Raw genomic sequence first — 24062 nt, 5'->3', positions numbered from 1 at the left:
TGTCACTTTACCTTTTTGTGGTGGAGCCTGGCCTTTGGCCTTCACTCCAGTCCCAGACATGCTCTGAGAGTGTTATTAGCTGGTTTGACAATGGTATAAAACTTTTAAAAAGCTGTATGTAGGCCAGAATTGCATGTTGCAGTCGACGAGTCGCCCAAAATTTTTCAGGGTCCTAGTCGGGGTGCCACGTGGTTCAGGTCCAAGGAAGGTCCTTTGATGTTGGAGGTTATGGGTGGAAATGAGGTTTTATGAGGACTCACCAGGCAAAAAAGATCTGAACAATGCAGGATTCTATTGATGGCGAGGTCAGTACGTCGAAGGATCAATTAAATAGAAGACTCGCCTATCCCGGTGAGTGGTACGGTAAAGACAGGAAACACAGAAGGGCCAAAGAAATTTGTTGGGTTTCCCCATGCAACTACTAAGCTTTGCCAAGCACCCGCAGTCACAGCCATCGACCGCACCTGATCAACGGCGAGGCATACCCAAACTAACATATGACACATGAAGGCGAGACAACAAAGATCGCGATGATGCGCACCCACTACTTTGATGGATTTCAAGTCTCTACTCAAATGATCGGTGCAGAAGAAATCGTCTGAAAATTCGCAAGAGGTGAGGACGTAGTTGGGTTAAGAAATAGGGTGAAGTAAATGCACAGCATTGCACCAATAATGAACCCGACAAAAACCAAGTGATGATACTACTGATAAGCTGGAGGCAACTGTAAGCTTCTGCATTTGAAATTTTAATTCTGAATGACAAATGAGCGGTGTGGTACTGGTTGGTGTGTTTGACATAGCGAATTTCATCATCCACGATCAGCTTTTTCCAAAGGAAGTCGAAGAACCGAGTAAACTAAGTACTTACTCAAGAGAGTAATCTTTGCACAGGTGCATCATTCGGTTCACATGTTTCGACATTGAAGAAAAGTTGTAAAAGAGGGAAGCGTACCAACACATGGGTAGTGTTGGCGGGAACTCCACGGCAGGATTTTGATTTCTGACCAACTCAATTCTTCCACTTGCCAAATACACAAATACACTGATGTACACAAGGGGGTTCAAGAATTTAAAAAAGTAGCTGGGGTTGAATTTTTTTGTAAGGCCCTGTGTGCTTGACCTACCTACCTACGTAATCAGGCACATGTCTATATATGGCAATATGACATCATCATCATGATTGCTCTGATCCTCTAAGGCTTCGCATACCCAATTTCGTGGGGCTATCTCCAATGCAACACATTGTAGGTGGTACTAAAAAATAAGTGAGTGTAGTGATTAACTTGTGCAAGACTGATACTCACCTGTTGAGTCTCACATCCAACCCTTTTACATTTTACCAAGCCATTGCATCCTGAGTACAATACCACACTGCACAGGCATCTGTTTAGAGTGTCTGATGTGTCAAAAGCATCAAGATGATTCGAGTTTTGAAATCAGGTCACACAGCATACCCATTGGTGTCAAGAACTGGTCTCTAACTGTTTTGTCAGTAAATTGTGATTGATTAAAACATTAGACAAAAATTTGATGAAGATTAGACTGTGAAAAACAATTTTGAAGCCAGAAATTGGGCCAGATATAATGAAATATAATATCCAGTCAAGATAATGTACTATACAATGATATTTTGGATGCAGGAATACTGTAAATCACCTTGGAAACCCAATTTAGGACTATCTTATAGAGGGTTCCAAAAATCTTTTTTTCGGCCTATGGCTGACCTACCTACCCTACCCCTGGTCTGGCATTCAGATCCCTGAGCCCTCTTGACTTGAGGTTTGTACTTAGACTGTACTATCGAAGTTAGTTCAGACTCCGCACATCATGTGATCGCCTGTTGATTTTTGGAAGTTTATTGATCCCCCATCGATCATCACCCATACACACACTTCCTCTCGCCCCACCATTCGTCTGAAAATGTATTGATGACGCACTCTCAAGGCTGAGGATGGAGAAGACCTAAAAACCTAAACTACGGGGAACCGAACTATCTCCCCCTTTTGGACAATGTCTCTGGAGGCTCGAGACACAAGTGGTACGCTCGCTGTCTTTTCATTCGACAGCTTTGGCTTATCGTCCTCTGGCTTTTTACTATTACGACCTCTTCTCTCCGTCTCACTGCTGCCGTTGGAAGCTCCATCGTCACCGGTGATATGGTCGGGCCTACAAAAACGCTCCTATTCAACAAACAGTCACGAACCTCACGTTTACCTGCTTTGTTATGGGCTTCGGGCTTGGGTGCGTGTGTTTCTCCCTTCACGTTCTCTCTTTTGACATCAGCTATGCCTGTCTTCCTGACGTTTCCACCTACAGCTGCAAGTTCACTTAACCCGTACATCTCATTCACACGTCCTTGCACCCTACTAAGTCTCATCAGTAGCACTCCATCCCTCCCAACTTCCTCGCCCTCCGTAAGTCACCGCACCATTATCCCTCTCACCACACTTGTTCCAGCTCTCCGAACCCCCTCGCTTCCTTTGTATCAAGCCACACCCTGCGCAGAAATTTCCGCGTCATCAGGGGCACTGGCACCACGTCCTTGTTCTCCTTGCGCTCCTCACAGCCGGGGTCATCATCACCCTCTGAGAATCACCTAGAGCCCGCTCCAGATCAACCAAAGGACCATCAGCATCATCAGTCAGTGCTGCCGACGGGAGTGGCGGAACCCTACACTGGACAATCACGCTTTGACACAAGGTGGAGGAGTGATGTGCCCTGATTTGGCGTTGGCGTACCCTCAGGCACTGTGTGAGTTGCCTTGTTCCGGTAGTAGTTGAATAAGACTGAATCAGTTCTTCTAGTCTGTGTAATATCTTTCGTTCTTCCTGCTCAGAACGGTGGCAAGCCTGCATGCCCCATAAACCTACCGTCCACTCGAGTATTTGAGGGTGCATATTTCTATTCTCTGTCCGTTTTCCGAAACCCCAATTGCTCATTGATTTACAGACCTATTACCTACATGAATGTCCAATCGCTGTCACCAGTATCACAAACAGGCTCCTGGGCGCACTGACAAGGAAGTGGTGTGTAGGGGCATGACGGATTGGATAGAGGGAGAGATGGAGATGGTTCATATCTCAGACGTCGTGGTATCTACTGTTTATACGTTGCTTGAATAAGATTAATTTTAGTGCATCTGTGGTATGATAAGCATGAGTGAAAGACATGTAAAGATATCTTATGAAGCCAAAGACGGTCTTCACAAAGCTCTGTGTTCATCTTTGAAAGATTGTCGATGGTCCCTCAAAGATGACCATGTCTTTGAAAGAAAATGTACCTGTCTCCCGAAAGATGTGCAGTCTTTATGTCTTTGGAGTCTTTAGGTCTTTCCAAAGACCCCAAAGATCCCCAAAGACAACCCTCATGTTTTCCTGATAGGCTATAGGGCTACAAAGCCGAATCACGCCTAACGACAGGATGCGGCTACGTCTTCAGCTTGACTTCACAGACTGCTTTAGAACGGGGAATACCTGGAAGGTTTTGAAACCACCAGCCACAGACTCGGCGGGGAACAAATATGCATGCGAGGGTGTAGTGATTTCTGCCCCCCGTCTCACTGGCACTAGACCCGTTTCTGATCTATTTCTCCAGCAGAACTGCGCCCTTCACATTCAGGGCTACACTGGACAGACGGACCACCGGGCCACATATAGCAGCCCTTCGCTTGTTGGGTGCTCGTCGCCGTCAGAAACGATGGCGAGTGGTTGGCCCTATATACCGAGAGCGGCACCTCATCTATGGAAGGCACGTTGTTGGAATAGTACAATCCGGCATTTGCCAGTACATTCTTGCACTTAATTAATTAGTAATATTGGACTATTAACTTAGTAATCCCGAGTATGAAGATAACACTAGAATATGGTAGATACATAGTAATTAGGTATATAAGGACTGTAGAAACTCGTACATAATATAGTTCATCCTCAATTTCCAACACATGTTTTCTTTTCTCTCCTTCCTCAACTTAATGCTTATCGCCTCCTCTTCAGAGAGATTAACCAAGGGGGTGCCAGCATTGAAAAAAAAGACCCGGGGTCGATTTTTTTTTTAAGGCAACTTGAGATGGACTAACTAACTAACGTAATCAGGAACATGTCTATATATAGTAATATGACATCATTTGTGAGTGCTTCCCCTGTGTCTTGCACAAGTCATGCAGGCAAAATTCCGGGGTGCTTGCACATGTTCCACACATTTTAGATGGAACTAGGCAAATAACGTGAGTTGGAAAATCACTCAGTTCTCATAATACAATGTACTTACCCAGTGTGTCTCGCACACCTTGTTTGCATATGAGGATTTGATGAGGATACACAGCTACCACAGATTGCGAAGCCCTCCGCATCAAGGGCAGGTGGCTCCATCTCAATGGTGTGATACATAGAATGTGTGAAACCAATGTTAGACATACTGTAGATTTTAGGATATTGTTGGTCAACGGTAATTCAAGTAATGTCAAAAAAATGCCCAAATATGGCAGGAATTAATGAATATCTTATATCACGGTGCTTGATGGCCTCTATTGGAGCTGTATTCCTCCCAGTACATTCTGTAGTTACCATATTATGCTGCAAGGTACTCAACTTGATGATTGAAGGCCTTCTGCCCAAGGCATCCTTTTTTTTTTTTTCACAGCCTGCGGCTGGACTAACTAACCGGGTCCCGGTACGGGATTCCCGGGCCGGCACCCCCTTGAGATTAACCACATGATGAACGCCAATTAAGAATGTGAATACTAGTAGGTCTTTGGTATTACCATTCTTCTTTACTCACGCAAACAACGCGGCATGCAGGAACTGGCATATAATATTTGGTTCTAGTCCCCAGGGTTACGCTACTTTCGCCTCTGTCATCAAGCTCGTCTGTCGTTGCGGGTATTACTTGGAACTGACTGTATTTCACGTGAAACCTCGAGCGCCGGTGCGAGAAGGAGGGTATAGGTATGTCAGCTGGAAAGGCACGGCTGAAGGGCACTTACCAATCGTTCTCTAGTTAACCCCTTCCTCCTTCCCAACGCAACTTCGTCGTCGCCTCTCACTAGCTGTCGCCTCGACATTCGTAGCTCCCCACTATGACAGATATCGGCTCTCCCCGTCTCTTCAAGGAGGATATATCAACGGATGCGTGTTACTGGAACAACATAGACAGCATTCTTGCCCAGCGCTCAGAGGTAGTCGACAGTTGTTTTTGCGACCACTTTCCCTCGTCATCGCACCTTCATCCCGTTATCGCATAGCATCTATGTCTCCACACCGCCTCGTCGTCGTCGCCAGTCGCCCCAAAGCGGAACCCTACTCTACGGGACCTCGGACCATCTGGGCGCGGCTAAGAAGAATCTGAAAGGCAAGGTCGTGCATGAAGTAACCTTTTAGATTTAGCTCCAAACCCAGTCTTCATGCCCATCCGTTGTGATGCTGGGTCTATTGATAACCTGTGAAGAAGCGATAAAAATCGATACCTTCAGTAGCGTCCTGGTCTTGGCAAGTTCTTGGCGTGTATGACTGTGGAGATGGGAATGCAACGTGAATGATAAAGGAGTACGTCGAATTCACACAACCGGCGACGCTGCGCCGGACAATATTTTAACAAAGTCCAGGTGACTGCCCATGCTCGAAATTCTGATTGCCACTGCTGCCTACACGTCTCCACGCATTTTGGACACGCTTTTGCCCAACTTGCGCTTTAATCTCCAGCGCCGTAGATGCATTCCGGACCGACAGTGGACTCGAGACAAGAATCTTATTCGCTACCTTTCCATTAAATCAGCCAGATGGTAACCAATCCGCGGTTCCCTTTGTTCGTATCAAAAATTTGAGCCTGCGATGACGATGGCAAAATGAATTCCTGTTTGCCTCCTCCTCCCTGGTAATGTGAACCACCCATTTGGATAATAAGGCAGTGACTCTGACGTACGATACCCTTTTTTTAGCAAATATCAATTCATGCACGGAGCTGTCTAAATCCCAACCAAGATATTTATCAAACTCAACACCCCGCACAACTGGAAAAGGGTACAAATACTTAGCAGGCTCTACAGGTATAAAATCAAGGCGACGCACCCCCAAACTCTCCAAGCCCCAAACACCAACTCGAATTCTCGTGCATACACACAATGAAACTCCTTCCCCTCATCAGCCTTGCTCTTTCCTTGAACACGTTCACCGTCTTGAACGCGCTTGCCTCTTCCGTCGTCCGAGCTCGATCCCTCGCGACCGTCGACGAAGCTACCAAGCGTGAGCTATTGAATCTGCTTCCCCGTGATCCTCTTCCTCCCGGTCAAAGCGCCATTATTCTGTGCGACGGAACCTCCCGCACTGGTAATTGTTATGCCTACGAAGCCGCAGTAGGGACTTGTAACGTAAGTCAAGATTTTCATTTTTATCCGTCAGAATCTCACTGTATAAATATCATAGGCCGTCCCAGACCATTTCCAAACCAATCTCTTCTCGTCTTTCGCCAATCAAGGGGACGTTTGCTTCCTGTACACCACGGACTCGTGCACCGCCAACAATTGCGAAGCTTGCGTCGACTATGATGGCTGGAATGACATGACGAGCGTCAGTACCTTTGAATTCCTTCCACATGATCAAGCTCACAGATTTTTTTTGTATAGTTTGCTGCTGTCTATTCTTGGAAGTGTGTAGTCGCAGATAGTAACGGATGCTCGGACGCAAACTGCGTTCATAAGTAGATTTTGAGTGTTTTGAAGAGCAATCTGGACGGTGCTTCGGTATTTGTGATAGTAAATGATGTATATATGCCATAGTGTCTGGGTGTGTTGAATCCGGAAGTTCACCAACTACAGTACGTGGCGCAAGTTCCTTTCAACCTCCTCAACAACAGCCACTTCTCAAAAGGTGCTGACTGGCAGGGTCACTAATTCAATAGTAGAGAATAATGTAGTAATAGAAAGTCTCCTGGTATGGTATATGCAGTCGATAAATAGTAATAATGTAGTCATCTAATCATAATCGTGGCCGTAAAATATTAGTCGTGAAGTAAGGTAAATCAAAAGAATGAAATAAATAGTCCGTATACCTCAACGCTGTAAAAGAGGCTTGGCCGACCATCCCAGCAAGAGCGCAAAACCGACCACCAGCCACGCAAGAAGAAGCCCACCATCCCCTACGCACATGCGGACCCCAGCGCTAGCCTTGGTGCCGTTATTTGCCGAAGAGGTCACATCGTCGTCCACCGCCTTGACCATCGAGGAATCACGCAGGATCGTTGCAGGCAATGTAGGCTGTGTCTCAATCTTCCCGGAGCCGAGCATCACCTGAACGCCGACGGAAGGGACGCCGTTGACAACGACGAACAACCACGCGGGGCCGGGGGCGATGATGGCAGGGTTAGGAGGGAGCTGTGCGACATGGAGAACGGCAGTGTTGTTGCTGAACCCGGTGTAGGTAGATTGGAGCTGAAGGAGACGTTGGCCCATGTTCTTGTGTGACAGGGTGTGTTAGCAATTATATCAGAATCAAAGAGAGAAGCACGTACAATAGCGTGGGTCGAAAATCCGGTTTTGATAAGGACGACCGTGGCCCCAACCACATTGGCGACGTCGCCGAACAGATCGGCGGAATCCAAGCTGATATCGAAAGATGGCCCACCATACGAAAACTGAGCGATCAGACCTTTGGGCTGAGGACGCCTCATGTTATAATACTTGGGGAAGAAGCGCTCGGTGCGATGTTCGGACGGGTATCGCAGCTCGGGAAGATCGGACCAATCAGAGTTGGGATTTGAACCAGAGATGAATACCGAGCCTGAAAAAAAATCAGTCGGAGAACTCCAAAGGAAACGATTCTAATAATCACCGTCAGGAAGGAGGGTTGCCGACGAATGATACATCCTAGCAACGGTACTGGGAGAAAAACCATCGCTCGACCATTGTTTTCCTGCTACTGCCTTGGGATCGTAGATGAGCGGGGTCAGAACCGGATCGTCCGCATACGACTAGCCGACAGCCCAAGTATCGTTTCCGTAGCCAGCAGTGCCTATATATAGCAGATCAGCGTTGACGATGAGAGCCCTCAACGCGTACACGTACCCTTTCGCGCACCATTGAGAGCCAAGACTGTTTGATCGGGGAGGAGGATCAAGCTTGTGAGCACACGCGGCTCCGGGAGGGGTTCTACATCTCGGTATTTTCCTGCAACGTCGGGGGTGATCTGGACGCACGAAGCAGAAGTCGGGGTCTCCTCGCGTTGAAGCCAGGGGCGCGCCACCTAAATCGTTCACCTTAGGGACGCCCAGTGCCGTGAACGCGGAAAGGAGCTTACTGGTCAGTTGGAACGTTGGAACCGCCACAAAACATGATAGTCGCCGTGTAATTGTTGTTCGGAGTAAGAGGCATCATGGTGGTGCCAGCGCTAGCAGGATAGGTCCGTACCGCTGTCTTGTAATCCATTAGGATGGTTTGCCAGTTAGATTGTATCAGCAGCTTTCCAGAGGGAAGGAGCCAGGTGAGCGGGAAGAGGTTGGTCGGGAGGGTGTTTTCAAGGAAAGGGGAGCGGAAGGGTTGGCCTCTGGATGGGTAGAACTCGTACGTGGGGTTGTTCTGTCCTGGGTCGTTGACGAATCCTCCGGTCCTGCAACCACCGATCTGGATGGAGATATCAGCTGGAATAAATTACAATTAACGGAGCGACGTACGATAATGAAGCTTCCATCCTCAAGAGTCTCCCTACGAGGCCGGTCAGTAATCCCATTGGAGTGTCTAACGAGTACTCACACTGTGGGGTACCATCTTTGATCAATCGCAGTAGGCGAGATGGACCACTGCATATTGCCATCAGGACCTTTAGAGAGCAGACGAACACTATGACAGGCCTTGATCAGAACAGACCGACTTGATAAGATGATAGACTCACGAGTTGCGGCCATCGAGATCATTGTATGGCCCTCCTCCATCCTGGCGATCAGCCGTCATCCCGCCATACGTCACAGCTTGATTCCCACCGACGATGGACCAAGTCCCGTCTCCCATCACGCCACCACCCTAAAGAAAGCATCAGCCACACACACGCAAACCAAATGACCAAAGAGCGTACCGCGCAAAACGAGTTGGTCACAACCTCCATGGCGTGCTGGTCATTATTGCGGAGATCCCATTCTAGCGCGAGGTCAGATAGTGTATGCGCGCAAAAAAGGTGGCTGACCTTGCGCCCAAGCAGGATGACCATTGATCTGACCGGGATTGCTCTCAGCTCTGTCGGTGATATAGACCTTATCGAAAGATCCAAGAAACATCTACGCGGAATTGAGTAAAGGCGTGTTTGCATGCACCGTCGAGTTACTGACCTGCTGTGCGTTGACGAGACTCTTACCGAGGATCTCAAAAGTGCCTGGAACTCCATGATGAGCGGGTTGGGGTGGTTGGGGTGCCTGTTGCTGGGCGATGGTGGCTGGAACGGCGAGGGCGAGAGCGAATAGATTGTGGGCGTAAAAGTTCTTCATGTGGTCGTCGTCGAGGATTAGGTAAAGATGTCGTTAAATAGGCGTTATGTCGTTAGGGTATAGTGTCTTGAGGACAAAGAGAACAGCGAGGAGGGGGGAGGCTAGAAAAGGAGAAGAAAAAACAGAGAAGATGGTGGTAGTTAAGGAAGAAGGGCGAGATCGAAAACTCGCCTCTAGTCAGCCAGTTCTGTCACGTGTGCGCGTCGTTTCCATAATTCGGGAGAGAAATTCTCCCAAAGCTTTTCTTTGCTTCTCATCTTTCCAAAGAGGATGAAATTCGGAGGTGAGTAAGTATTTCCAATTTCTTGAAATCATCTGCGGGCGAGTCGAACTCCGAGCACCGGCAGCTTTGATGGTGTAAAGCCCAGATTGCTCTTCAATTACCCACTACGACGATCACAAAGAACGGTCAGGTTGATTGCCAATTCATTCAAGAATCAAGGCTTACGGGATACGCCCTCTGTCCAGAAGCGATAGAAACAATCGGCTTGGGAAGGAGACTATGATCTTCGTGGGCTGCCCGCTGGACGAAAGAATCGAAGGCTTTATTCGGGCTTTTATACTGTACTAATCCAATCAATTCGTCGGTCACGCGTCACAGGGGGTCCGAAATCGACGAAATTCTAAGGGGTCACAGGTCACAGGGGCCAGCGACGAAACCACCAGGTCAGTCGGAAAATAAGCAAAATTGGGGGTCCTTTTTCATTAGAAATCGATTTTTCCCCCTCTAAGTCTCTCTAGCGAAGTTATCTGAACTATTTAAATTTATCTATGTACAGAGGGCTACTCCAACATTTCGACGAAATTTTCAGGCAGTCACACCTTCCCCGGTGACGCGACGAAACCAAAATTTCGTCGCGTCGGTCACAGGTCACAGGGTGCGACGAATTGATTGGATTAGTACAGTATATCATGATCGTAAACTTCATTTCCACGCTTGTGCGATAGAATTCGAGGAAGCGTGAGGTTGTTTGTGTTAGGGGTATGGAAGGTCCGTTCATATAAATCACTTGACACTCGCTAGATAGCAAGAACGAAGCTTACTTTGCTGAGCTCAGAGCTTGGCGCACATAGTGAGGATGCATCTAAAAATAAAGGTTACAGCTGGCGAATCATTCGACCAGCTAAATGAGGTCATGATGAACGAATATTCAACGGAAATGCCTTTTCTCCTATTCCGGACGAAAGAAGACCGCACCAACGTTTGCAGTATGTACCCACTGTCAGACGCGAAAACGCCACAAGATGCCCAAGAAATATCTAGTCTATGAATCATAGCTAGCAAAGTATAACAATGAATCCTTATGGTATAACCGCCTCAATCGTCCTCGTTCTAGTATCCTTCAGAAATGTCACCAAATCCGTCCCACCAGTCCCCTTGACCGGCTCCCTCCCTTTCCCCTCCCCTTGCAACCCCTTTGAATTCCTTAAACTCGCCGCTCTCCTCGCCGGACCCAATATATACAAATGCGCAATAATCATATGCGCATCCCTAAACTTCTTCAAAGCGCCCACAGCCCGATTATACGCCCCCTCCAACTCCCCATCCCTCGCCCCAACCACAAACTCCCTCAACGGGCGAGGGCTCTTCATGAGATGATCAAGGAACAACCGATGTTTTCTGGGCATGTACGATTGCATGCGTTGCATGAACGATGGATTGCCGTGGTTCACACCTAAAAAGGAGTCCAAAGCGTGAATGAGTGAGCTCTGTCCCGCGCTGGGACCAGATAGCTCCTTCGGGACGAGAAGCCCCTCCTCCGCCAGCCCTTCATACACCCATTTCCGCTTGTTCGCGTCCGAGTCTTCACCGCAGAACCACGGTCGTACTTGGTTATAGTACGTATCTGGATCACAACCATTACGGACGTCATTCATCAACGCATGAAGTTCGTCAATGACGCTGGAGAGGGTGGACAGGTATTGGGTGACGTGGCGCACTGCAATGGAGTCGTTCACGGATGTCTCGTCCATGGTTGCACGTACAAGTTGGAGAGCCTCGACGCCGCGCAACTCGATACGCGCAGAGCAGAGATAAAACTCCTCTTCGTCTCTCAGTCCCGTGAATAGTGTCTGGGAACGGACGTTGAGAGGTGTTGGGAAATCTTCACTGGTACATATGACCCAGTTGTACAGGACGGTGTCGGAGAAGGTGAGTAACGGTGGGATGTCGAGCTTCTGAGAAATGCGGACAAGAGGAAGAGATATGGGTTTGGGTATACAGATGGGAGACGTCAGAGGCAGAGTGTGGATGTAGAAGTGAAGAATATAAGTTAACACAAGATGGGCTCGACGTAGAAGCATGGGCGAATCCAGTTCGCAAATGGGTATGACCGGCAGCTGTCAAACGCAGTAAGTGTACGCCTTGAAATTTGAAACCCAAGCCGGCAAAACAACGCACCTGACGAACACGTACGCGCCATGCCTCTGACGCCTCAGCTTCCTCGACAGCAAGACCCACTTTACCCCCAAGCTGCAATTTCGCATGAATGGTAGCGTCTAGTATAGTTTCCCATAACTCCCAGAGTTGAGGGAGGCGGGTCAGGGGAGGAGAGGGAGGCATGAAACCAGCACGCTCGTCAACATCGAAAGCGTGAAGTTCATTTTCGTAAGGAGACATTCAGTATAGATAGAAATGAGAGAGGACGAAAAGGAGTAGCTCTCTTTTACATAATTCCGCTGTCGGGTCTTACCCGGCTGACCGGTCCTGTCAACGCGACATTTTGGATCTAATTTTTGGAATCGCCAGGCAAGTAAGTAACCCATCTTGTAAGTAAACTCGTTCTTACCGTGTGCATCTAAAACCGAGATGTTGATGTTGCTGAAACGTGGGCGTCAATTTCAAGAAAGGACAGCCTTGTATCTAAAAACGCGTCAACACGTGACAGGACGCATCTCGTCATTATCTGCAAACATCTGTCCACATCAAGTCAACACTCTGCACTTTTGAGATTCCGCCTCAAACTTTAATCCCAAAACGGGAAGCCGCCTATTTTTAGGAAGGGACCAAACAAACCCATGCTTGGTGTCGTATTTTCAAGGTATTTTCGTGCTCGCCGCGACCCTCCAAGGTTCTGACTCGATGACGACTACTTACGGGACCTCGCCAACTTCATCCCTATGCAACCTCCCTTGTAAAGGTATCTCGTTGTCTTTTCTATCCATTACTGTTACTAACAAAGCATTCTTTCCGCTACAGACTAATACAAGTGACATATCCATAACTGCCGCAACAACAACCCGCTGCCATCGATATCGAAACGCGAGCCCCTCGCTACTATGCAACCTAGTAGAAGGAACTACCCAGAGGGATGGTACAGCACGAGCGACATCTCGCCTTGAGTGGTGGGTCGCGAGGAAGCTTAGATTGAAGAGAACGGCGAGGAGGGGGCTTAGTGCCTCGTGGGGTGCGGCTGAAATGGAATTGAAGGTCGAGATTTGGTAGGGCGGTTGAATGGTCAACTACAGGTGTATCCTACACTTTTCTAGATCATCGTTCCAGGGCGGCGTCGTCGGTCCTCACATTGTTATTGAAGATAGTACATCATTGATTCATGTACACATTAGTTACAATAATAATTCCTGCTTAAAGATATTGTCCCTCTTCCTTCTTGAGTGCTGCAGGGAAACAAAAAAAATGGCTTGTATTTAAATAAACCTTAGCGTCGGGCTACTGAACTTCGACGAAATCGATGAGGGCGGCACATTTCTAAAAATAAGGCGACTTCCCATTTTGGGATTAAAGTTTGAGGCGGAAAGTGAACAACTAACACTATGCCATCTATCAAGAACCACTCTCAAGCATGACCATCGTTTGCAATTGACGACTTGAAGATGTGGTAGTTTTATCTGTGGTTTCAGCAGATTTAGGTGATGATCATTTCAACAACTGGCCGGATGGCATCGCATCGCGGTGTCGTCGCAAGTTTATGGATAAGTAAGGCGCTCACTAATGGTATGCTCTTCCACCACTAACGAATGCCATTAAAATAATTTCCGAACCCCATAAGCTAGTATTGCACTCCTGAACTTTCTCGCATTGGTGTTAAACAACACCCTGTGCCAAAATTTGACCCCACGGCCATCGCAGCACTCACTCTCACGCGTAGCGCCCACTCGAGCGTTAAACATCTCCACACGACGTAATTCATACCGACTACAACTCACGCGTTGGCATTTTAAAAAACTAAGATAAGGTATCGTGAATCAAATTATCGTTTCGTTTGAACGAATATTGAAGGACGCCGTTTGGATTTGAGGTACTTACATGAAGGCTGTCTCGCTGCAAGAGATATGGGGAACAAATATATCTTCTTCCGTCTGTGATGAAAAATATGTATTCTACGCTCTAAAACAACGCCACACTTTAATTTCTCGCAATTGTCTGTTTACGCTCGATTACACTAAAGTTGTGCATCATTCAAAAGCTTGAAGAGGCATGTGGTTCATTCCCGGATATATATAAGTGTATCATGCTATCCATCGTTTTTGGAATCGGTTTCTGGTTTGCTAGCGTCCAAATTAACATGAAGGTCTGTAAGACCATCGGTATACGATGGTTGTTGCCTTTTCATGCATTCTCGAATATGAAGCACGACCCTACTTGTCAACAGCGCATGGAGTACGCGTTCAACACTTGACTTCATCAGTCATTTCGCACGTAGAGGCAGAACATAAACTTACTTAGAAATAACTGCGAAATAGTTTGTCTGCAGAAATTTGGTGGTGAATTTGGTTCTCAGACGAAGACGCAATGTATAGGCTTACAGAGAGCGCGCACAGGACTACGACGTTGACTATTGAAAGAGCTTTTGCTCCTTTAGCACACAACGAATGTGTTGTGCCGACCATCGCTTACCAAAAAGGTAGATATACATAATTATCCCTATGTTTGAAGGCAATTTAGCTACATCTCTTCCAGTGAAATTCAATATCTTACCGTCACGATATATGACATGATGCAGATCAACATTCCCTCCTCACCGATCTGAAAGGGCAGCTTATGGGCAAGCAGAAATTAGATAATGTATGGGTCTTACAGGAAGCAATTCCAGGAATTATCATCAAGACCAGTATTACTGGGAGACAATTAGTTGTGGATGCTGTACACCAATGTAGAAATTGATGCTTACCGGCTTTGTAAATCATCAATACAACATAATCCAAATACACGATGCGATTTGTGCTGGTGAGAAAGCAACCTACAAATTATGGATATGGCTTTTTACTGACTTCACATGGGGTGTCGATTGCAGTGAGATGACGGTTAAATATGACAGATGGTGGACACACATTGCAGGTTAGTGTTTGGAAGTCCGGTCTCGTGACCGGAAAAAGACCGTAACCAGACCGGACCAAGACCGCAAAAGACTGGACCTGCGGTTACGGTCTTTTATTTTTGAGATGTAAAGACCGCAAAAAAACCGGTTAACGTGAACCGGTCTTTTGTAACCCCTTAAATACCATTTAAAACGCACCCAAGAACGTACGATTTGGTAAAAAAAACGAGAGAGATATGAATTAAAATGTAAATTACTTTTGGGAATAATAGATGTACCAGACTTATTTTATAGAAACACCAATTCCTAACGGAATTTGACGTTCTTGGGCTCGTTTTGAAGCTAATAGAGATGTTAATAAATTTACCGATTCACAATGTTAAAATATTGGCCTAAACACCGGTCATAAACCGGTTAAAACCGATGCAGACCGAAACCAGTCTATAGACCGCAAAAAACCGCGGTCTGCGGTCTTTTTGCGGTCCGGTCTGGTCTTTTGACTTCTGGGGAAAAGGCAGACCGGTTACGGTTACGGTTAACGCCCCTGGGTATAAAAAAACCGGACCAAACCGGACTTTCAAACACTATTGCAGGTTGCGAAGGAAGATTCTCGTCACATATATCTCCGCCATGGTTGTGAGTGTAATTAGGGATATCAGAGAGACACCCAGACGCAGATCTCATTTCCATACTGCCCATGCACGCAGGGACAAAATTACTAGGAACAGCCACCATTAGGCACATCACATAGTATAAAACAAAGAGAATTCGCACCTTCGGACAAAGTCATGCCAAAAACCATCAACCCTATGATACAATGAGCCAAACGACCACCTTTGAAGAGAATGCATACATCCTTGTATCGTTTCAACGATATGGCAGCCATACGGGTTGATATTAATTGTAGTGCTTGGAAGTCCGGTCTCAAGACTGCAAAAAGACTGCAACTGGACTGGACCAAGACTGCAAAAGACTGGACCTGCAGTCTTGGTCTTGCAGATTTGAGATTAAAAGACCGCAAAAAGACCGGTTAACGTGGACCGGTCTGGCCGGTTAAGACTGGTCTTTTGTACCTACATAATAACCCTTCAAAACGCACCTAAGATCATATTTTTAGGCCAAAAACTGACAAAGATACATATAAAATAGTAAAATATTTCGTGAAAATAGTAGATGTACCTTGGTATTTTTGTAGATACATCAATTCTCAACGGAATTTAACGTTCTTGCACTCGTTTTGAAGCTACAAAGAATCTCAATAAATTCACCGACTCACAATTGCAAATATTATTGCATATTTAGTTGACAAACCGGTCTTGAACCGGTTGTAACCAGTTTGGACCAAGACTGGTCCAAAGACCGAAAAAGACTGCAGTCTTGGTCTTTTCTGGTCCTGGTCCGGTCTTTTGAGGTTTTAGGAATTGTGTGGACCGGTCTAGGTCTCGGTCTTTTCATTTTGGGCCAAAAAACCGGACTGGACTGGACTTTCAAGCACTAATTAATCGCCAATTGGTCTAGAAGAGAAAATGGTGAAAGTTGTAAAGAGATAGAGGTATTCCATGTACTCACAAGTTAGACAGAGAAAAATCGAGTCACAGAAAGGCAGGTATCACTGAACGATATAAAGCACTTCCATTAACCCCCATGGCGATGACCACATAAACTCGATCTCCATCCCCAACGTCAGTGAGCAGTCGTATACCAACAACATCGCCGCCACAACTTCGAAGACTCATCAGCTTTAGAAGCTCGAAATCGTATCAGGTGGCTCACCATCGAATGATTGTTCTTCTTTCGTTAGAGGGGAAGGAGGACTTTATAGGCATATAGATACGCACCGTAGCAAGTTGTTCTTATTTGCGAGCACTGCCATGTCTAAGCCTCAAGGTGATGTGGAATTGGGATCAAGGGCGGAGAATGGGTCCTGCTCAGTACCTTGACATGATATAGCTTGTCAGAAGAAGTGGGTTACCAGAATCAAAACTGCAAACATTGCTGTGTGACCATTATTTTTGACGCTGGGACAAGCTGTGATGATCAAGGGCCGAGGTGCCAATCCCAGACTCAACGTCGTCATGTTCAGTTATGTCACCACCCTTTCACCTTCACATTAATTCTGCATAATTTGAATCAAGTGGGAGAAACATGGACTCACTTTTGTTCTGTTTCTTTGGCAGAAACCGATGCAATGAGAGATGATAGGCGCTGAAGCCACTGAGCCCATGCATGCCGATTCGGGATGACTAAAGATATGGCAGCAGATAGTAAAGACTGAAATCCGAGGAGCCCATGATAAGGGCCAGGGGTCAGGGGGGGGGAACCATCTGCGCGAAACACTGCTGCTCAGCTGGCCGGTGTCCTTAAGAATCGATAGACGACTCTAGCCCATTCCATACAATCAACATTTCTTTCGCACCACATGTCTATAGGACCCCCGAAAATCCTGCTAAATGGTAGATACCAATCTGGACAGAATTTTTCAAAATGAGGCGCTAGGATAGATACAAACTGGACAGGTTTTCGAAAAAATCAGCAAAATGCTAGATACAGAATCCGGACAGGCTTGCGAGAAGAATCAGAGGCTAGATACTAACTGGACAACTATGGTCACATAGCTCAACGGAAAAAAAGTATGTACTTTATGAAGCCTGACGTGTGGTCTGCGGTTCGAACCTTTTGCTGCACAAAAAAATTTGGCCCTGACTTGGGCTAGATACGCAGTTCGGACAACTTTTCGAAATTTTGGTCTAGGCTAGATAAAATCCAGACAGACTTCACCAAAATTTGTACAGACAAGAATCTGGAAATCGGCAATTTCAGTATCTATCATTTAGCAGGATTTTCGGGGGTCCTATGTCTATCCGGGAATAATTGAATACTAAAAATATGTCACGGAGTGCCTGCGTGTTGCCTCAGGCCTTTGTGCATCGCCCTTGTTTTGTTTGATTCGAGTGCAGGGTCAGCACTGTCCCGTTGGGAAATGACTGGCAAGAAAGAGTTCCTCTACAAATTAGAATGGAAGACGGAGGTAGAACCTCAATTGCGGGTGTCACAGTCTTGGTAATTCTGCAGTTGTACATATGTAGGTTTTCAGAGACATGCTGGGCAATTTCCACACCTTGTGCTTCAACCCCTCCTGGGACAGTTGGTGGCTTGTTGTTTGATGTATTTGATGCATGTGCGTTGGGTAAATGGCAGGAGTTGGAGTTTCCTGGCCACGATGTGTGCAGGTACCTTTTTGTGCGTCGCACGAACAGGGTTATGTACTTTTGGGTGTGGTGGTCTTCCTGTTTGGCTTCAGTCAGATGAAAATTAGATGAAGGGGAATGGTGCAGGAGCTTGGCAGGAGCTCACATGCAAAGGTCGAATGTAGAATGTTCATCTTTCTGCCCATGCACTTCAAAATCAATCTACAGCAGCATGGAAATGGCGCATTTGATGCTTGTTAAACCTCTGGTTTACCTGTTCATCCATCTGATTTCGAGGACAAGTATTAGAAAGGAACGAGTGAAGTTGTTTTTGGAAGTCAGGACTCGACTCGACTGACCATTCCTACTACTAGACTTCTAGGCCTCGAGTCCTCATCATATCCCACCTAACGTCGTAATTCAATCACTTCACTTGCCACGGGTTATGCGTATCTGTCATGATGTCTCAACGTTGCCATGCAGTCGGCCAAGTCACCACTCTCTCCTGACCTTCTAGGCTACAGTGCCCAAAGTTCGTCACGCTCAATATCACATCAGGTCGTCAAAGACCTAAATTTTACAAGCAAAGGATGTAAATGACTCATATGGGGAGAGAAGGCTGACTTACATGAATTGCAGCTGAGCGCCGATTGCTGGAAAAGTTTACAGTGCTTTCAGAGTAGGATGGGAAAGTGTGATTTTTTGTAAGCATGTGTGATGTATGTAATACTAATACGTACATTTGCGGACAAACAAAGACAACAAATTTATTGACCTATTTCTTGGGACTCCGAAAAACATCGGAATTGGTAGATAATGGTATAAATGGGTTCCTATTGATCTCCTTGATCAATTCCAACAAGCAGAATTCCCAGAAATGACGATATAAGGGTTTTATACCCCAAAAATTTGGCCAGTGCCTGAAAAAATAGCTAAAAATACGAAAAATATGCCAATCAACTCCTTTTTGTTTCCTCTCTTTGATTTCATCAAAGTCTCCCTGAAATATCGATGTCTTCGATGGTGGGAATTTTGCTAAAACTGTCATGTGGGCATACCCTTTCCAGTCAAGGTGCCCCGGAAAAAGATATAAATGGACCCTAGTTCATTTTTTCACGCATCTACTGCACCAGGGTTATAAATTGCACAGAATTGATCCAAAGATGGCCAACTCAGAAGACTTTTGGGTGTGTTGAAAACACCCAAAAATTTGGCCAAACCAAAAACACATGGGAAAATTAAGGGAACACCTTTTTTGAACAGTTTCGAGGTCTCTGAATCTGAATCTGAAGTCAGAATTTTAATAAAAATTCTGGTTCTCAAGTTATCAAATTTGATGACTTTGTTTGTCCGCAACTGTATGTAGTTTCCAATTTAGGAATCGTCTGCCTCACACTGCCTACGCGTTGCCTCGCCCTTCTGCTCACTCTCTCATCCCCCAACACCATGGGGTTTCGAAAGATAAGCTCTGATATGGAGGAGTGGGCTAGGGAAGGCTGAAGAAGGCGAAAAACATGGTTCACCCCCAATTCCTAAAAGGGAAACTATGTATGTCACACACGCTTACAAAAAATCACACTTTCCCATCCAAGGGGGGAGCGGGATTTGAATCTGCCATATGGGTTAAAATTTTTCTATTTTAAGTACCAATTTTGGGTAATTTACAGGCTGGGTGAGCTCAGATTGGACTGGTGCACTTTCTGAGGTTTTTTGCATGCTGTCCTCACTTACCAAGTGGGATATTTCCTAGGATGACCCTTCAGAAGCATTAAGTGCTATTTACACTTAGAAGGATTATCCATTTTAAGAAACCTGGTATACAATATATGATTTGACAATATTTGAGACAGCAAAATCATTATCTGGCAACATTGTGAGGCAAAAGTCCCTTCATGCATGATTGGTCTTCAAACCTACTACAAGTGACACAAACAAGGGGGTTCAAGAATTTAAAAAAAGTAGCTGGGGTCCAAGTTTTTGTAAGGCCCTGTGTGCTTGACCTACCTACCTACGTAATCAGGCACATGCCTATATATGGCAATATGACATCACCATCATGATCACTCTGATCCTCTAAGGCTTCGCATACCCAATTTCATGGGGCTATCTCCAATGCAACACATTGTAGGTGGTACTAAAAAATAAGTGAGTGTAGTGATTAACCAAGCCATTGCATTCTGAAGTGCAATGCCACACCGCACAGGTATCTGTTTAGAGTGTCTGATGTGTTGAAACCATTAAGATGATTCGAGTTTTGAAATCAGGTCACACAGCATACCCATTGGTGTCAAGAACTGGTGTCTAACTGTTTTGTCAGTAAATTGTGATTGATTAAAATATTAGACAAAAATTTGATGAAGATTAGACTGTGAAAAACAATTTTGAAGCCAGAAATCGGGCTGGATATAATGAAATATAATATCCAGTCAAGATAATGTACTATACAATGATATTTTACATGCTGGAATACTGTAAATCACCTTGGAAAACCAATTTAGGACTATCTCATAGAGGGTTCCAAAAATCTTTTTTTCGGCCTACAGCTGACCTACCTACCCAACCCCCAGTCCGGCATTCAAATCCCTGAACCCCCTTGGACACAAAGGAAGTAAGCAATGCACTGAGAACAAGCAAGAGAGCAAGAGAGAGAGAGAAAAGTGTGCAAAAGCAAGTGGCTAACACAACACCCAAAAAATGCCCAAAACATGTGATTTATTTATGGATTCTACCTATACAGTTGAAACCCTTGTAACCCATACCCTTCTGTGGACAGTCCAGCCTATGGGTTTTCGGAGGTTATGGGTTGGAGGGGCTGGGAAAAAAGTAAGTGCTCAAAAAAAGCATGGAAATTTTGCCAAAATCTAATATTCTTTGTTTGCTGGCTGCAAGGAAAACAATCAGCACCACTGGGGCAAGTCATCATTGATGTATTTCTACTCAACAGTGTTGACTTTGTGATTTAGGGAAGCTTGATCTGGGGAGGAGGGGGATTTCAGAGAATTTGGTGATCAGTAGGTCAATAAATTTGGTGTTGTGGTAGATTTTATTGAGCATCACGAAAAAAAAAGTGAAAAATGCCGGTTTCTATGACCATTTTTGGTAGGTATAACCCTAACTTAGGGTCCAAAACCTATGGGTTTTGCCCACCAAGGGCTATGGGTTATGGGTTATCACGGACTTATGGGTTATGGTGTGCAAATCCCTGCCCACCAACTTGGTGGATCCAAAATGGCATGGGATTTCAGGGGTTATGGGTTATCAGAAGCATGGGTTACGAGGGTTTCAACTGTATATGGAAGGTTATTCACACGCCTGGCTGGTTAGTCCAGCCATAGTGGCGTTATGAAAAAAATCAACATGATATATTAAATTAAAATTGTGCTCCCCCCTTGTTCCCATCCTAGCTGTAAGTTGGAAACACAGCATTTACAAATGTCTGTTATGGGTTGTTGTCAAAGACTTACCTTGTTTTCTTATCTTATCTATATTTCGCCAAGCACCAGAAAACTGCTGATGAGATAACGCGATTGTAAATTTCTGAACGGAATAAGGAGTCTGCGAATATTTTCAACTGGATCTGTGAGCTGCTATTCTAAAGTACTTCCGATTGGACAGCGGATGTCGGCGCCTGCTTCATCATTAGTGTTTAAAGGTTCAGTTCAGTCCGGTTTTTTGCCCCGAAAACGCGCAACCGTGGACCGCAACTGGTCCAGGACCGACCCAGATATTGAGGGAACCGAACCGAACCACCTAGGACCGGTCTTTTGCGGTCCATGATACCGGTTCAGACCGATCCAGACCGGTTTTTTTGCATATAATTTATTATACCAATATAAACCATTTGTATCTCAACCATTATTACTCTGAAAAATAAACGGGTTATATAAAATAGTAAAGCATATAAATACCCGTCATTCTACCAATTTTCAAGAGATGTAATGAAGATTTGACATAGCTATGACTGAAACCGAATTACATCTCATAGAGACTTGGGTAAAATATGGATTTGGTTATATCTTTCTCAATTCTTAACCGTTTTTGATGAAACAAAAACCCAATAAAAGGCAATAAACGTGGTTACAAGGCTATGTAACGCACGTGACCGTTTAACCGGTTGCAACCGATTAAAACCGGTCTTTGAACGGTTTTAAAAGATTTTCGAAATGAGGCAACCGGCAACCGGACCAACCCCAAATTGGGGCAACTGCAACCGAAAAAAAGACCGGACCATGGTCCGGTTCAGCTCGGTCCACCGGTTTTTTGCGGTCCTATGGACTGAACCTTTAAACACTATTCATCATGATGACTATGTTTCGATTGTGCTGTTCCACATATTTTTGATAATCCATGCAGGAAGGCGGTGGATATTCTTAGTGTTTGAAAGTTAAGTTAGTTAACTGGAAAATAACCGGAAAATAACCACAACACTAACCTAACTGCAGTTAGGGTTAGTTGATTTCGAAAATGGAATAACCGGTTATTTTGCGGTTAACTAACCGTTAAATAACAGGTTATAACCAGCCCTATTATACACCTTCAAAACGCACTTGAGAACGTCGAAAACGCTCAAAACTTGACTAAGTTACAGTCAAATCTCTAAAATATCACTCAAATGTGTAGACTTTCAAGGATAATTGCATAAATATGTCAATTCTTCACTGATTTTAGCGTTCTTGGGCTCGTTTTAAAGCTAGAATATGCAGAAATAATATCTATCAAGATACATATGAGCATATTTTACCTTGTTATAACCGATTCTTTATTTTTCGGTCCTAACCGGTTAGTAACTGCAAATAACCGACTGTAACTGGTTAGGTTATTTTAGGTTTTGGGACAAAGGCTAACCGGTCTCGGTCTCGGTTAGGGCCCCTGAGAACCAAATAACCGGACCTAACCGGACTTTCAAACACTATGTAGATCATATTCTGACAATACTTAATAGGACCCGGGACAAAACTGGGTGCATGGGGTAGAGGCCTAAGTACCAGAACAGTTCAAACAAGCCATGACAGCAACAGACTGGTATCAATACCATCTAGGACACGCAAGAGCAAAATACCATTTATATCGACCAAAAATCAATCTTCAAATGAAGTTATGTACCAATACATTTGTCAAAAAGAGAAGAGGACCATTGTAGTATTTGACAACAACGGAAGATATCTCGTCGACATAGGGGCAGAAGCGCTGTGCAGGTCTGAGAGCATGCCTTGAGGGCATCTAAATTAGTAAATAATCCCAGAGGAGGTTGATAACGACTTCGATGACTTTTAGAGGGCAGTTGGCAAAGGACAACATGGTTTGGACACACAGTGAGGATGAAAACGTCTTTCACACGGTTTTTGGCCAAGTCGAAGAAATCGGGGAGGTGACTGGCAGGGAGATGAGAGGCCCTTACTTGCCATATAAGTAAACGATAATGGATTTTCAATCTTGGGCATGCTTTACGGTACACACTCATACAACACTCGTACACGTCACTCTTTTTCAACTTTTCTTCAAGGTCAAAACCAAGTCGAAACATGTGAACTGAATGGTGCACCTGTGCAAAGTCTTTGGCCCCCAAATACAAGCCCGCTGTTCCCTGCATATTTCTATTACTTTGCTTAGTAGTTTACTCAGTTCTTCGACTGGTCGAGGTCGTTGTTCAGAAAAAGCCGATCGCGGATGATGAAATTCATGAAGCTGATTGGGTTGACTTCATGACTTCTCATGATATAAGGCACAGTTGTATCGGCCCTGAAGTCAAAATCACTCATAAGTATTTCCATCCACCAACATAAGATTTTGGCTCCCCACTTTCCGCTGTCTAAAAACAGCATCCACACCAGAAAGATGGTCGCCCCCGCAACATATACTGAGATAGCCATATCTAAGTAAGTGATCATGATGGAATCGTACGCATGCGTTTATGTCGAACACTCTAGCACCGCACCTCTTGTTCGTCATTGGAAATTAAAATTTCTAACGCAGAAGCTTACTGTTGCGTCCAGCTTATCAGTACTATCATCACTTGGTTTTTGTCCGGGTCATTATTGGTGCAATGCTGTGTGTTTACTTCACTCTATTTCTTAACACCAATACATCCTCATCTCTTGCGGACATCAGGAAATTGGCAAAGACCTATGTAG

The 24062-nt window shown here is 45.3% G+C and overlaps 5 protein-coding genes across 5 annotated transcripts; 3 read left to right on the top strand and 2 right to left on the bottom strand.

The window, feature by feature from the left end:
* Window positions 1–1130: 1130 nt before the first annotated feature.
* On the bottom strand, window positions 1131–1460 carry LACBIDRAFT_315284 (uncharacterized protein; the record flags this gene model as incomplete). Its single annotated transcript, XM_001889543.1, has 3 exons — window positions 1131–1256; window positions 1307–1398; window positions 1457–1460. The coding sequence occupies 3 exons, from the start codon at window positions 1458–1460 to the stop codon at window positions 1131–1133; spliced, it is 222 nt and encodes a 73-aa protein (XP_001889578.1).
* Window positions 1461–3422: 1962 nt separating this feature from the next.
* Window positions 3423–3803, top strand: LACBIDRAFT_315283 (uncharacterized protein; the record flags this gene model as incomplete). The annotated part of the gene is made up of 1 exon (XM_001889582.1): window positions 3423–3803. The coding sequence occupies one exon, from the start codon at window positions 3423–3425 to the stop codon at window positions 3801–3803; it is 381 nt and encodes a 126-aa protein (XP_001889617.1).
* Window positions 3804–6087: 2284 nt separating this feature from the next.
* On the top strand, window positions 6088–6807 carry MISSP16.6 (ectomycorrhiza-regulated small secreted protein). The gene is made up of 3 exons (XM_001889581.1): window positions 6088–6363; window positions 6419–6562; window positions 6619–6807. The coding sequence occupies exons 1-3, from the start codon at window positions 6118–6120 to the stop codon at window positions 6694–6696; spliced, it is 468 nt and encodes a 155-aa protein (XP_001889616.1). The 5' UTR covers window positions 6088–6117; the 3' UTR covers window positions 6697–6807.
* Window positions 6808–10766: 3959 nt separating this feature from the next.
* LACBIDRAFT_256000 (uncharacterized protein) lies at window positions 10767–12084 on the bottom strand (the record flags this gene model as incomplete). The annotated part of the gene is given in 3 exon segments (XM_001889542.1): window positions 10767–11804; window positions 11866–11907; window positions 11926–12084. The coding sequence occupies 3 exon segments, from the start codon at window positions 12082–12084 to the stop codon at window positions 10767–10769; spliced, it is 1239 nt and encodes a 412-aa protein (XP_001889577.1).
* Window positions 12085–20043: 7959 nt separating this feature from the next.
* Window positions 20044–21708, top strand: LACBIDRAFT_334767 (uncharacterized protein; the record flags this gene model as incomplete). Its single annotated transcript, XM_001889580.1, has 7 exons — window positions 20044–20055; window positions 20475–20539; window positions 20705–20754; window positions 20895–20942; window positions 21000–21030; window positions 21052–21250; window positions 21547–21708. The coding sequence occupies 7 exons, from the start codon at window positions 20044–20046 to the stop codon at window positions 21706–21708; spliced, it is 567 nt and encodes a 188-aa protein (XP_001889615.1).
* Window positions 21709–24062: the final 2354 nt, after the last annotated feature.

This window comes from Laccaria bicolor, genomic scaffold (assembly GCF_000143565.1).
Source record: "Laccaria bicolor S238N-H82 LACBIscaffold_69 genomic scaffold, whole genome shotgun sequence".
Classification (NCBI taxonomy): Eukaryota; Fungi; Basidiomycota; class Agaricomycetes; order Agaricales; family Hydnangiaceae; genus Laccaria; species Laccaria bicolor.
This window is presented reverse-complemented; position numbering and strand designations above follow the sequence as displayed.